Source organism: Onychomys torridus, chromosome 14, assembly GCF_903995425.1.
Source record: "Onychomys torridus chromosome 14, mOncTor1.1, whole genome shotgun sequence".
Taxonomy (NCBI): domain Eukaryota; kingdom Metazoa; phylum Chordata; class Mammalia; order Rodentia; family Cricetidae; genus Onychomys; species Onychomys torridus.
This window is the reverse complement of record NC_050456.1, coordinates 50,068,274-50,083,862: the sequence shown is the minus strand read 5'-3', so window position 1 is coordinate 50,083,862 and position 15,589 is coordinate 50,068,274. Positions and strand designations below refer to the sequence as shown.

The 15,589-nt window shown below is 38.7% G+C and overlaps 1 protein-coding gene across 1 annotated transcript; it reads left to right on the top strand.

Annotated features, from left to right (window-relative positions):
• The first annotated feature begins 1,901 nt into the window (after positions 1-1,901).
• On the top strand, positions 1,902-12,832 carry LOC118595358 (cytochrome c oxidase assembly protein COX16 homolog, mitochondrial). Its single transcript, XM_036205756.1, has 4 exons — positions 1,902-2,154; positions 6,551-6,622; positions 11,751-11,813; positions 12,299-12,832. Exons 1-4 carry the CDS (start codon positions 2,086-2,088, stop codon positions 12,413-12,415), a joined length of 321 nt encoding a protein of 106 aa, XP_036061649.1. The 5' UTR covers positions 1,902-2,085; the 3' UTR covers positions 12,416-12,832.
• Positions 12,833-15,589: the final 2,757 nt, after the last annotated feature.

The following is a 15,589-nucleotide window of genomic DNA, read 5'->3' as shown; positions in this document are numbered from 1 at the left end:
GCAGAAACAGGTTTGGCCATAGTTTAATAAGGACTTAATAGATGTGAAAATTAAGCTTTATCCTGTGAGTTTGTATAGAGCTGAGTTTGACTTTTTTTTATAAAGGCAATTTATATTGTTGATCATTGATGTCATAGAGTTTAGACATAGCTCATTTGGTGGTCTGTAGTATATAGGATGACTATTGTGAAAGACAAGGTATGTCGGTTATCAGTTACATACTGAACCATTGCAAAAAAAAAATAAGTGGCTTACTGCAACAATGGATCAGTAATTCTTTGAAAAGTGAAAATTCTGTCTAGTTATTATTTCTTCTGCTGCTAATATTGGCTGTAGTCACCACTGGCTGAACATGACTGCACCTAGATGGGTAGTACTGCACAGAGATGGATGGTCCAAGATGGTTTTTTTCCTAAGCCTGCCAGTGCTGACTGTTGCCTGGAGTGCCTTGGTTTTCTGCATGTGGCCTCTCATCTTCCAGTAGAGCAGTTTAAGCTTTTACACAGCATTGAGGGGGGTGGTCTTCAGAAGAGCATTTCAAGAAGGGCAAATCCCAATGCAAAAGTAGTTATCAAACCTAGACTTTTGTCCCACTTGTTAGTATCTTTTAAAAAATGTTTGCAATTTTTTTTTATTATTTATCTTTATATCCTCAGATGTTACCAGATTTCCTGGTATTTTATAAACATTCGGTCACGTCAAATTAGTGAACGAAATGTTCATTTGCTTCTCCGAATCTTTATTTCCCTGCCACAGTCTGCATGCAGCTGGTTCGACATGAGAATTTAAATACAGCACCACTTAGATTTTGTCCAACAAGGCCTCCACAGTGTGTCAGACAGACTTGGCTTAAATAGGACTCAAGAGGAGTGAGATATATGTCAGCAAAGAGCGAATCCATTAGACACTATCATCAAATGATTTAGCTTCAATACTCTGTGTTGTGGGGGATATTCTTTCATATCCACTGTCTTGGGCAGCAGGCAAGGCCCTCCAGTTTCTGTTGAAGCTGAGGATAGTGGTCATCTCATCACTCAACTGGATGGAGTGTGGAATGAACAAAGGGTTTTAAAGCTTGTTTTTACACACACACACACACACACACACACACACACACACACACACACATTGAACCATGGAGGCACAGCCAAGAGAATCTCATTATGTATACAAAGGGTTTTAAAGCTTGTTTTTACACACACACACACACACACACACACTGAACCATGGAGGCACAGCCAAGAGAATCTCATTATGTATTAACCTATCTCCCAGTGCTACGGAAGGTTAGCAATCACTCCCCTCTCCCCTCTAGGCCCTCTTTCTTTCTAACATAGTTGTTAGCCTAAAGAGGTAAGGAGCTTCTCCTGTGGGGCAACTTGGTAGAAACATTTCAGTATTAGAGCCAGAGGCAGATGGAAAGGTTTTCTCTGCCTCAGCCTGCAAAATGGCAGAGTGGGTGTTTTGTTCCACCAAGTTGTACTTTCTACCTTAGTTGCTGTTCCCATTAGATGGCCTGTTCCTTTTTCATCTCCATGTTCTTTGAGCCATCCAGCACACAAGGAGGTCGTAAAGTTGCTTAGCCAATGGAAAAGAGGAATTCATTAACTATAGGCAATCGTACATTAAAAGTACTAACATTTAAGTTTCGGTTATAACTGATGAGCCACGATTTAAGAAGTCTTCATTAACCTGGTGAATTGTCCACGCTACTTGTGCATTAGTTTCAAAATAACACCCCTGCCCTTTAGCTGAGTTTATTTATCAAGCCAGAAGGCACGAGTCAAGATCCAGAATATGTGAATTACAGGTTTTCCAAATCGAAAATCCAATCGTCCCTGGCGTTTCCAGCGTCCCGGAACCTAAGATCAGCGGCCTCGACTTCCGGGGAGAGGGGGGAGCGGGAGTGTGTTAGGACGAATCGATTACTTTGGACTGGCGGAGGCCTACGAGGCGAGAACCCGGCACCCGAAGCCAGTGCTCTGTCTACAACTTCGCTTGAGAGACGGCCTAGGCCGCCGGGTTCTAAGGGCTTCCGAGCGCTGGGGCCGCTCGGAAGGGGCTAAGCCGACCGCACCTTCAGCCATGGTTGCGCCTGCCGTGTTGCGCGCTCTGCGCAAGAACAAGACCCTTCGCTACGGAGTCCCCATGTTGGTGAGTGGCTGCGGCCCGAGCGGGGCGGGGCCTCCGGAAGGGGCGGAGCCACCTTCTCTGCCTGGCATCTGTGTCCTGTCTGCAGGCTTTCTGTGCCAGGGGCCTGTGCTAGGAAGGGACTGCTAGAGATGGGAACTGTTAGATTTTTCCTAGTCCACACTCAGAAGTGTACCCCGGGCTTCCCCCTCTCCTTTCCCTTCGTGAACGTGCGTGTTGTCACTATTCCCGTTTTACAGTAACCTTTCCTGGGGTTAAAGGTTGAGGTTGGCAGAAGACCAATCAGAGCTTGCGCTCCAATCATTATGTTTATTTGTTGTTTTATCGTTGACAAGTTAATTTCCTTTGCACCCTCCGATATCATATTAAAGAAAAGAAATAAAAGGTTTTAAATATATTTTCATTACTTTGGTGTGGCAATTGGTACAGGTGAAGTTCCAGCTTTTGTATTTAAGCAGTACTAAAAGAGACTTCAGAAATGTAATAGGTTTTTAGTCATCTTTGGTGTATTTTGATTTTGTTTTTATCTTTAGGAAACTCTGCAGTCTGCTTTAAGAGTTTCAGAATAAGCATTAGTTTTTATAAAATGACAACAATTCTTGTAGACAAGGCATGTATAAAATGTGTTTTCTGGAAGTTCCTCTGCTGTTCAGAAACACTGATTTTAGCCACGGGTGATCACCCGTCTGTCACTATGGGAACCAGTATGATTTTCTTCCCTTTCAAAAACATAAAAGTCAAGAACTTTGTGAAAGACAACAAACCAAACAAAACCAAACCAAACTTCCTAAGGGTTAGGCTTTCTGTGTATACTTAGTTTCCTGCTCTATTTTCAGACCTAATCATCAAGGAGATGTCTTCATAGTCAGTTTTTAAATGGTCAAATCAAGTGTTAGGAAGACACACTCTGGAGCTGTTTAGACAAAACTTTGAAACCTAATTTGTTTTCTAGTCAGCTACCCTTCCATTAGTAAAACAAAGAGCACTTTCTATGCCCACCCAATCTGACAGGACCTCCTTTGAGTTCGGAGACTTTCTTTTCTGTTTTATCACACCATAGTCAGGTGTGCCCTGGCAAATTAAGGAAGCCTCTAGCCATAAAACAAAAGCAACTTCCTCAGATGAAGTATTCGTTATGGTCTTTTACCTGAAAGGTGTTTAATCATTCATGCCTTTCTGTTTGTTACACCACACACACACACACACACACACACACACACACACACACACTCTCTCTCTCTCTCTCTCTCTCTCTCTCACTCTCTCTTCTAGTGTGTATATGTAAAATAGCATTCTTTTTATTTTAAAATTATGTGTTTTGAGAATTTAGTAGATGAGTACTGTATTTACATCATTTCTACCCTTCCCTTCCCCCCTCCAACTTCTCCTGTGATCCTCTTCTCCATCTCAAATTCATGACTTCTTTATTGTTGTTACATGTTGTATGTATGTATAAAGACAGCCCAGTGAGTCTATTTAGTAATGGTCTTATGTAATCCAAAATAGCATTCTTTTCTTAAAAGTAGCTAAGAATATTTTATATGCACAATTGTTAAATATAAACTTTTTGTTATGGCTGCTATTTATCTCAAAATCGTGGGAGTTAAGAGAAAGAGCCCTAAAACTCGAGAAGTGGCTCTCTAGACTGCAAGAGAGGAGACAGTGGGAGAGAACATACTTAGAGAGAAGAAAGCATCAAGTTCCTTTAACTGAGGCACTAATCTAATTAACACAGAGACTCTAAAGCTAATGCTATTTTTTCATTTGTTTGGTTTTGCTGTTTAAACCCCTCCCTTTCCCCAGTGTTTGAACACATATCACAGATACTCTCCCCATTTGTTCTCTTTGGAGTTTTAGGATTTTTTTTTTTTTTCATTTTTTTTTTTTTTGTGAGAAGTTTTAAAGTTATAACTGTGAAGTTTTGTTGCTTTTATCAACCTCAGATTTTAAATTTATATCTCATCTTTTATACTTTTTATATTTAATTATTTAATCAATGATATAGGGGTCAAGCTTTTCCCCCCAAATGGCTAAGCTTTTGCTTCTCTGGCCTGAGAATTATAGCCAGTTCAGTTTCTGGTAAAATAGCAGTAACAGTTTGAAATCTCTCTTAAGGGTTTCTGCATAGTGAGAAATGTGGCATACACTGCAAGACTCTTTTATCACTTGATAAGAAAATAAAAGGCAATGTTTTCCAAATTTTCAATTTTGCAAAATCATAAAATTGAAAGAAATTCTCCACAGATAAAGCCAGCATTTTATTCCTAGGTTTACCCCATGTAGTTATAGTATTAAAAGAAAAACTTGAGCAGCATTGGCTGCTCCTCCAAAGGTCCTGAGTTCAATTCCCAGCAATCACATGGTGGCTCACAACCATCTACAACAAGATCTGGCGCCCTCTTCTGGCCTGTAGGCAGAACACTGTATACATAATAAATAAGTAAATAAATAAATCCTTTAAAAAAAAAAGAAAAGAAAAACTTGAGGGGTGAGAGAGGTGGGTCCCAATTAAGAGCCCTTGCTGCTCTTCCAGAGGACCAGAGCTTTCCCAGCACCCATACCAGGCTGCTCATGGTTGCCTGAAACTCCAACTCTGGGGTATCCCACTTCTGACCTCCACAGGTACCCACATACATAGACACATGTACACATATTCATTCATACATACACAAATGATAAAAATAAATCATAAAAAAACTTTAGGCCAACAGTTTTACTGATATTGCATAAGCAAAGAAAGCTACGAGACAACTGAACCAAGCTACGGAAACTCGTGATCTCTAGACCAACAGCTGTGGAGCCTGCATGGGACTGGACTAGGCCCTCTGCATGTGGAAGGCAGTTGTGTAGCTTGGTCTGTTTGAGAGGCTCCTAGCAGTGGAATCAGGATCTATCCCTGGTGCATGAGCTGGCTTTTTGGAGACCATTCCCTATGGTGGCATGCTTTGCTTAGCCTTGATGCAGGGGGGAAGGGCTTGGTCTTGCCCCAACTGAATGTACCAGGCTTTGTTGACTCCCCATGGGAGGCCTTACCCTTTTGGAGGAGTGGATGGGGTGGGGGGAGGAAGAGGAATGGGAAGGGGAACTATGGTTGCTATGTAAAATAAGTTTAAAAAAATTTTAAAAAGGCTCATGAATCAAGCTGCACTCACACTCAGAACCTGAAGAGGTTCAGAGAGTTCTGTCCTGCTGAGCTCTTTCTTTGATAGACAAAGAAACTACAAAAATAACTTAATTGGCTAGAATTAGTCATTTGCAGTTTTTTTGACTTGGTCTGATCAATTAGTTGACCAATAGAGTTTTCTGTTTGTTTACCTTCTAAGGTTACATAAGTTCTCTAAAGGAATTTAGGTATGGAGACAGCTTCACTCCAAACTTAATACTTTGCAGTAGCCTATCATTTAGTTGAGTGTGCTTTTATTTCCTCTTGAATTTGGAAATATGAGCATCAGAAGTCAAGGTGACCCTTAGGTACATAGCATTCACCATCTTGGCAAATAAGACCCTATATTTTAGTTGGTGTTCTATTGCTGTGAAGAGACACCATGACCACAGCAACTCTTATAAAGGAAAACATTTAATTGGGGCTGTCTTATAGTTTCAGAGGTTTATTTCATTGTCATCATGGTAAGGAGCACAGTGCCATGCAGGCAGACATACTGTTGGAAAAATAGCCTAGAGTCCTACACTCAGATCTGCAGGCATCAGGAAGAGAGAGCTTGAGCTTCTGACACCTAGAAGACCACCCCCAGTGACATACTTCCTCCATCAAGGCCACACCTCCTAATCCTTCTAAGTAGTGCCACTCCCTGATGGCTAAGCATTCAAATATATGAGCTTATGGGGACCATTCTTACTCAATTTGAGACCACACCGTTTCTCAAAAAACAACAAACCAGAAAAGTGAGACATATGTGTGATGATGTGCCTTCAGTAATGATCTATTATAATTTTTCCAGGATAGTATAGTAACATCCCTTGCTGAGGTATCATTTACTGTGTCTCAGTTGTTGTCATAAAAAAGAAAAGAAAAAGAAAAACATGGAAAGTTCCAGATATAAATAATTCATAAGCTTTAAATGGCATTTATTATAATATCACTGTTGTACTTTATTATTAGTTATTGTACTAATTGTATTGTGTCTGTTTGAAAATTAAACTTTAATAATAGGTATATATGTATAGGAAAATATATAGTGTATTTAGGGTTCAGTATTTGTCCAAGTGTCCCTTGAATGCCTTTGAAGGTAACCCCACCACATCTACTTTTAAGTGATGAGTGCTAATTTCCTAGAGGTACTCTAGGTTTTTTATAGTCTGTCCTGGCTCTGTTTAACTGAATGAAGTAGCCTGAGGCTACCCTGCTCTTTCCTGTAGCTGTCCTTTTTCTTGGTTTCAGTTGCTGGTTGTTGGGGGTTCCTTTGGTCTTCGGGAATTTTCACAAATCCGATATGATGCTGTGACAATTAAGGTAAGAACTGTAGTTGGTATTTGACTTGTGTCTGAGTGTATGTTTTTTGGTTTAGGAGAATTATATGCTCAGTTCATTTAGCAATATTAATCTGTCTTGTCTTGAAAACCTAATAGATGATCTTTGCACCCTCTCTTGTTTAAAATATCACTAATGAGCCCATGAAAGTGAATCATGTAAAGCATTTGGTAACAGTTCTTTGTATTCACGAGGGAATTTGTAATATTATTGTTTCTCCCCCCAAATATTCTCAGATGTAGTTGTTTTAGGAGTCATAAGGTATGAAAGAGCATGGATCAACAATTTTTACCTCATTTATATTTCTCTAATTATAAATTCACTATTTTATTTTAATGTCATTGATTTTATAAATGTATTGTCATTTCTCATTAGTTACTGGTAGTAAATAAAGTAAAATAAAATGTTTTTATTATAAATGAAGATAATTATCTTTTATAGTACATGCATTGTGGTAGGATTATAGTAGGTCCTCTGTTTTACAGGTGTGGAAACAGAGGCCCAGAAAGGTATACTATCTTGCACACAGTCATGTGGTCATTCCAGAACAGAACTAAGAGTTTCATCCTCTGCAATTACACATTCACTGTCAAATTTATGCCATGCGTTACATAAGAACCCTGGTTCATTAATTGAGAGATGTATTATGATTTGGGGAGAGGGAGCATATACCTGACATTTGAAGATGTTTCTAAGTAATATATGCCAATGCAAACACTGCTCACCTTGGTAATGGGCCCTCCATTGCTGCATTACACCAAGTAATATGACTAAGTATGCATGTTAAATACACACACGTGTGAGTAAGACAGTCTTTGACTTGCCAATCGTGCTTTGTTACAAGATAGTACTAGCTTAATATTTAATGTAAATATTGTGACCCTATTTTTAAGAGCGGATAATGAAAAAAAAAGGATAATCATAATATCAGTGCCTATATGATCTGGATATCACTGGAAAAGAAAGCGAAATAATTTTGTTACTTTAATGACAGATGAAAAAGACACAGACAGCTGGATTAAGGAGTTAAATAACCAAAACAGCATATGCACAATATGCAAAAAATAAATTGCAATTGGGTATATTGGATACAGGGATGGGAACACATAAGAAGACTGAATTTCACATGTCTAGGATGAGACAAGCAAGTACTTATAAATCAATCCTAAATTGGTTCATCTTCAAACACCAATTCTTAACTTCAAATAGTAAATATTTAATTAGCTTGTGCATGCCACACTAACTTATTATCCTTGGACTGATCTACAAAACTCACAAAAATTCCATTTTTCTAATTCCAAAGGTGCAACTAAATATAGCTTAGAGGTGAACAAAAGGGGAAGTTCTGATAGCAGCTGTGTTGTTGTCCAGCAGGAACACAGTTGATCCAGTTCAGTCTTAGCAAGGGCCGTGCTTTCTACACAGTGATAGCCCCAGCCAGGGGGGGAGCTCGGTGGTAGAGCACTTGCCTCACATGCAGCAAGCCCTGGGCTTGACCTGCAGCACAGTGAGAGGGAGGGGGAGAGGGAGACAGAATCGTAGAAGCAAGACATGTTTTCATTAACTCTTAGGTACTCTAATATATGTCTGTGTGTGTGGGGGGGGGGTGGGGTGGGGAATGGAGTTTCTAATTGTCATTTGGATTCTTTGAAGATTTTAAGCAAAAAAAAAAAAAAAAAAGTGGTGGGGGTTGGGTGGTGGTGAGAGAAACAAAATAAAAAGCTTGATGTTTTATAAAATGCCTCCCACCCCAGTTTTCTTTCTGCTTTCTACCTGGGGCTTTAAGATCCACAGAGTATACTATTACTATGCCTAAGTTCAAGGGCCGTAAGAGCTGGAGAGTGCATATTACGTTAAACTATAGTTAACTGCATGTGGCTGTTAAGAGCTGTAGAGGGTACTGTTAAACTATGTGTAAGTTCATGGCCTGTATGAGCTGCAGAATATACTATTAATCTATGCCTAACTCTTTTTGTATATATACTCACCCCTGGATTCTACTGTCTTATCTTCTAATCACTAACTCTGTCTTTTGTTACATTGAATTTCTTAGTAGACCTGCCCTTTAACTTTGCGATTTGGTACATATTTTTCACTTCTCAGCTGTTTAATTCTTTATTATGTATGTCAATACTCTAGAGAAATTTTCCATAATGCATATTTTATCCCCCTTTTCTAAACACTTTGTAAATTATAATTATTTAAAAGGCCCATCTCCCATAAGGATATAATTATCTAATTTTATCTTCAGTTTTACTGCATTATTATGTCTTTGAATATGCCTTACAATTATCTTCAGTTAGATATTGATTATTGTTTTTAAGTAACTGTAGATGTTCTAGATGGCATTGCTTTCCTTCAGAAATAATTTGTCTTTTTTTTTTTTTTTCCCCCAAATCTAGGTGGGTAGAGTGGAGTCTAGTACCTTAAACTTGGGTGTGAGCCGGGTTCTGGCTTGTTTGGAGTTGGAGTTAGCCTTAGTGCATCTCTGCTTCTTCCTTATTCTTAAGACCTGACCCCACCTGGCTTTTAATTATGACTCCAGGAAACTGTCTGGTTTTCAGAGATTTTCAGCTTAGCTGTAGACTCTTGTCTATGGAGTTTAGAACATATTAATTTCTTTGAAGGACATAGATGTCTGTTACGTGTCATTTGCTTTCTGCTTTTGTTACTATAGCCCTGTGTGATGATTTCTCTAACCCCCAGTAGCAGCATCTACCTGGTGTCCAGCCTTGGTTTTTCTTGTTTTTAAATTAACATGTATACTATACAGAGTAATAGGCTTCATATATTCATGTGTGTAACATGCTTTGATAATATTGGCTCCTCCAGTACCCTTTCTTATCCCCCTTCTCCCTCTTCCCCTTTTCAATACACATTTCCAATCATTGTTTTACTTTCTATCCTTATTTTTTCCACATTTTTCATATATGAGAGCAACATGTGATACCTGGCTGTGACACTAACTAATCCTTGGTTATAATTCTGTACTCATTCCAGGCTTGGTAAGTGTAGCCAAGGGAGAAAATGGGTTTCAACTCCAGTTCTCAGCTCTTAGGAAACCTTCTTACTATAGTGGGATTTTCTCTGTTGAGTCCCACACTGAAAATTTAATTGAATTTTAAGTTGATTTTATTTTTTCTTGTTTTTCAAATTAGTTTGACATCGAATGGACACCATTAAACTTACTTTATATAGAAAGTAGAAGCAAAAGAAGGTAGCTTATGGAAATGTCAGACAGTGGGATAGTGTTTGCTGATAAGGCAGAAATGGAATGTGACCAATAGCACTGATAGGCTTCTGGAACTCTGGGCGCACGTGTTGGGAATTTTGGATGTACTTGTCATAATATACCCATTTTTAAATTTGTCTCATTTGTCTCTATCTATCACCATTCTAATGGTGTCATGGAATTATCCTGAGTCATCACTTTGTTCACAGGCTCTGTTAATTCGTGCACACTCAAATAGTCCATTGACTTTGTTCACAGGCTCTGTTAATTCGTGCACACTCAAATAGTCCATTGACTTTGTTCACAGGCTCTGTTAATTCGTGCACACTCAAATAGTCCATTGACTTTGTTCACAGGCTCTGTTAATTCGTGCACACTCAAATAGTCCATTGACTTTGTTCACAGGCTCTGTTAATTCATGCACACTCAGATAGTCCATTGACTTTGTTCACAGGCTCTGTTAATTCGTGCACACTCAAATAGTCCATTGACTTTGTTCACAGGCTCTGTTAATTCGTGCACACTCAAATAGTCCATTGACTTTGTTCACAGGCTCTGTTAATTCGTGCACACTCAAATAGTCCATTGACTTTGTTCACAGGCTCTGTTAATTCGTGCACACTCAAATAGTCCATTGACTTTGTTCACAGGCTCTGTTAATTCGTGCACACTCAAATAGTCCATTGACTTTGTTCACAGGCTCTGTTAATTCGTGCACACTCAAATAGTCCATTGACTTTGTTCACAGGCTCTGTTAATTCGTGCACACTCAAATAGTCCATTGACTTTGTTCACAGGCTCTGTTAATTCGTGCACACTCAAATAGTCCATTGACTTTGTTCACAGGCTCTGTTAATTCATGCACACTCAAATAGTCCATTGACTTTGTTCACAGGCTCTGTTAATTCATGCACACTCAGATAGTCCATTGACTTTGTTCACAGGCTCTGTTAATTCATGCACACTCAAATAGTCCATTGACTTTGTTCACAGGCTCTGTTAATTCGTGCACACTCAAATAGTCCATTGACTTTGTTCACAGGCTCTGTTAATTCATGCACACTCAGATAGTCCATTGACTTTGTTCACAGGCTCTGTTAATTCATGCACACTCAGATAGTCCATTGACTTTGTTCATTTCACCAATCCCACTCTCCTTTGTGATGTGCAGGTAGCAGGTGCGAGCTCCAATGGGCCACTGTGGAACCCTAAATATCCCATAGCTTACTCTTTATTCTGTGGAGGGGGTTCTTTTGTTTTTCAAGTGCATTATATAGTAGCATTTTAAGTATTTCTGTGCTTCAAAATCTACATGGCTGGTGAATGAATAATGCTGCCCATGGAGGCAGAAGGCCAGTGCTTAACTCTACACGTGTGTCTTTCACGAGTTATTCAAGCTCCTGTACCTGCTTTCCTTACATGTAATAATTAATGAAGAGGAAATTCATGCCTGTCTTACAGGTTTTGTGAGCGTTAAATAAGATGGTATATGTCAAATGCCTGGTGCACAGGTGTATAAATCGGTGGATGTTAGCTAGAGTTGTGTTCAAGTTACCACAGTGGATAGTAGAGATTTTGACGTATGTTTTAAATTGGCTGAACTGTTCCAGCCATCTTTCCTATGACTTTGTTTGTTGGAGACAGGGTTTCACTATGTCCCTGGCTGGCTTAGGACTCACCATGTAGACCAGGCTGGCCTCAAACTCACAGAGATCCCCCTGTTTCTTCCATGTCAGTGCTGGGATTAAAGACATGTGCCATCAGGCTTCACTCCTATGACTTTTGAAAGTAAAAAAAAAAAAAAAAATGAAAACAATTAAAGTGAAAAATGAATGTAAAAGAATTAAATAATGTAAGGTTTTTTTTTCTTTTCTACAGGTTGATCCTGAATTAGAAAAAAAATTGAAAGCGAATAAAATAACTTTAGAGTCAGAATATGAGGTATAGTATGTTGATATTCTATGTTTTTAACAGTCTCACTAGTTATGATTGGTTCTCTTTCTCAAGGTAATCAGTAGTGAATAAAAAAATAACTTTAATCTGAACGTATGGTAAATGAGCTGCACTTTGCTTCTTTTCTTATCCACCGTGACCCACAGCAGCCTTTCAGCTGTTGCTGTGCTGGAGAAGCTTCTCCTTTCCTTCTTGTCTTCCCAGCCTCTTCCCGATCATTGTGCTCTCAGAAACAGAGTGGAGACTCCTTCTGTCACTAATAGTTTGTCAGTATGGGGAAAGGTAGATAGGAGGTCTGTCCATAAGCAAGCCAGGGAAGTTCTAGCCCTCAGAAAGCTTGGTTTGGAGGTGGTTTATTGGCTGACCTTGTCCTGGAGCCTGTTGAGTTTTCCCTTCCTGCTCAGTACTTAGTGATGCCTCAACCAAAGCCACTGGGTGTCGGCACTAATGTGTTTAACTTCCTGGTTCTGTAGAAGATAAAGGATGCCACTTTTGAAGACTGGAAGAATATTCGAGGCCCAAGGCCTTGGGAAGATCCTGAACTCCTCCAAGGACGAAACCCAGAAGCTCTTAAGCCTAAGGCAGCCTGACTATGCTCAGTTTTTCAATAAAATGATCTCAACTGGACCTGTACTCCACTAGGAAGATTCCAGATCTGTGCAAACTGGGATGTGAGTAATGTGATGGCTGAAAATTTTGATTAAAAAGTCAAATATAAATCTATAAAGACTTTCCAATCTTGCAAATGAAATAGTCCATTGAAATACTTGCAAATGAAAGTAGCAGTGTTGAACACACACACACACACACACACACACACACACACACACACACACAGTAAAAATGTGACTACTGTTACCATAATGTGCCACACATCCTCTTTTCCTATCAGCCATTAGTGCATCTGCCTCGTTTTGTTTTTTGTTGAAAATCATTGGCTTGGATCCAAATTTTCCCAATAAAATTGTGACTTTATGTTAAACCTATAAATAAATGATCATAATCTAGTAATGGTCTTTTTTTTTTTAATACCTAATACTTCATAAACCAGCCTCTGAAACCATGGAACCCATTAAGGAAATTATATAATTAACCTAATTTGTGTGCAGTGCATGATGGTAAGAAGATGTGACACATTGGTTGAGGTTATCAGGTGCCTGTGTTGTGCCTCAGCACCGTGTGGGAGTCAGTTCCAGTTTGTTAGATCTGCTGTGGTCAGATCCCTAATCAAAGTGATAGGGAGGGAAAGTAGGGTTTGTTCTTAATACCAACAGCTCCTTTTCTCTTTTTACCTCTGCTTAGGCAGTCTCAGTCCTCCGTCCTGTGTAATTTCAGTGCTGAATTCTAAATACCTCAAGTTTAAGCTGTACTAGTCATCCTGCTATCCCTGCTTCTCTAGGTGATAAGGACACTCCACTTTCCCTTCAGTGGAAACTTCAGTTCAACAGATTACTTTTAGTAATCTCACAATGTTCCTTAGTGGATAATGACAAACTGACTTCAAACTTAGTGTCTCAGCTACTTTTCTGTTGCTGTGACTAGATGCTGTGACTAAAAGCAACTTAGAAAGAAAGGATTTATTTCACTTACACTTCCAGGCAGTAGTCCGTCATTGAGGGAACTTAAGGCAGGAGCTGATGCAGAGGCCATGGAGGAACACACTTTACTGGCTTGCTCCCCATGGCTTGCTCAACTTCCTTTCTTATATATCCCATGACTGCTTGGGTAGTACCAAGCACAATGGGATAGGTTCTCCCACATCAATCACCTTTCAAAAAAAGGACTTGCAGACTTGCCTACAGGTCAATTATTATAGAGGCGTTTTCTTGATTATGATTTCCAGATGACCCTATCTTATATCTAGTTGATATGAAAACCAACCATAAGAATCTACACCTTGTCAACTTGACATACAAATACAGCACTTATATCAAGCTATAACCTCTCTTGTTCTTCCCATGGTGTCATGCTAATATTAATATCACAATGTAAAACATTCCAACTTTTCAAAATCGAAGTCTATAAAAATTTCAGCACTTTAAATGTTCAGTCTCTTTAAAATATCCAGTGCTGTGGGATGGTCTTATGAGCTAGCAGGGCACATACATCCACATAAAGCCTAAAAAAAAGCTTAAAAAGGAGGACTTCTAGACCCACAAAAACAGGAGCCAGGAACAGCTTCCTAGTTCAGGTCTCTCATTATGGGACTCTGTACAGAACTGTGTCCCCTGGCCAGGGTGGGCTTCAGCTAAACATGGCAGGCTCCCTTTGTTTTTTCATGGCCAACAGTTCAGAGAGGCTTCTCCCAGCTGCTGCCTGCTGGCTTAAGCTGTTATTGCAAGCTCCAGCAGCACACTATGTGGCAGATTTAGCTTTTGCTCATATAGATAAAAAGGGTTAAGAAACATAATAAAAACAGATTCAGACAGAAAGGCCTCTAAATAGATCATGATGTGTTTAAAAGATATGCTTAGGCTTGAGAGAGAATATATATATCCTTAAATTAAAATATATTATATCCTTAAGTTAAAATGTAGATTTAAAATAATAAAATAAAGTCCTTAGAAAGGCCAGTAAAGTAACATAAAGAAAATGAGCCACATGAGGATGGAAAAATGAACAGAAAGTCTGGACTATGTATATTATTATGTTGTCTTTAAATTTTTGACTGCTATGAGACATTTGATTATGGAAGCTGCTGGATTAAACCAACCTATATATTTTAAAAATATCTTCACTCTAAAAATTTAAGTTAAAAGGTATGCCACTTTGGGGGAGAGGTTATGTTTTTGTTTCCACAGGAAATGAGAGGCTATGGATTCATTCAAAGTTAAAGATGAACAGATTTGATCACCCAAGGCTCCCTGAATGGTCTCTGATGACAGTGATGGTCCAGATGAGTCAACATCCACAACAGCTTTAAGACTACTGATTGAGATGGACCAACCACACAAAATACCCCAGGACTTGACCATAATTCTAAATTTTCTCAGGATCCTCATAAAATTACCAGTACCCAACAATCAACAGGAAATAGTCTAGAAAACTATGCCCAAATTCCCAAAATATTGTTTATAAATGCTTATTTTCATTTGAGAGATGTTGGTTGTAAACTGTTATTGGTCATAATCAATGTCTTTCTAAAAGAAGAAAGGGGGATATGATATAGAAATTATGGAGAAAGGGGTAGATTGTTGAATCTACTTTAATCTAAAAACAACTGTTAATCTCAAAATATTTTACATTGGTATGTATTTAGGTTTATTGCTACAAATTGAAAGTTAATTTTGTTATACTATATGTTTCTGTTCTTTTTGGGGTATTACGTTTATACAACTCTTTTGAAATTATAATGTATAATTAAGAAATACAGATTAATAGTAATCTATAATGATCAAACTTATAATCATATTAATTAGGTTTTCTAGATATACAAAGATATATTTCAGATAGATAGACAATTTTCAAAGGCCTAAAAAAACATGGCGTTTAAAATGTTTTAAGAACTTAGACTTTTCTGGACAATGAGAACTTAGACTTTTCTGGACAGTGACTCCTGGCAGCACCAAAGACTAGCCATTTGGGCAAAAAACTTCTCTTGTCTGGACTGCTTGACAGTATGTTGTATAATCTGGACATGCAGGACTCATAAGAAAATGACCACTGCATTTTGACAAAACAAGGCAAGATGGTCCTTCAGATTCCTTCTTCACAGAAGAAACTACAAGACATTCTTTAGGACACAGAGGAAAATGACTGATGAA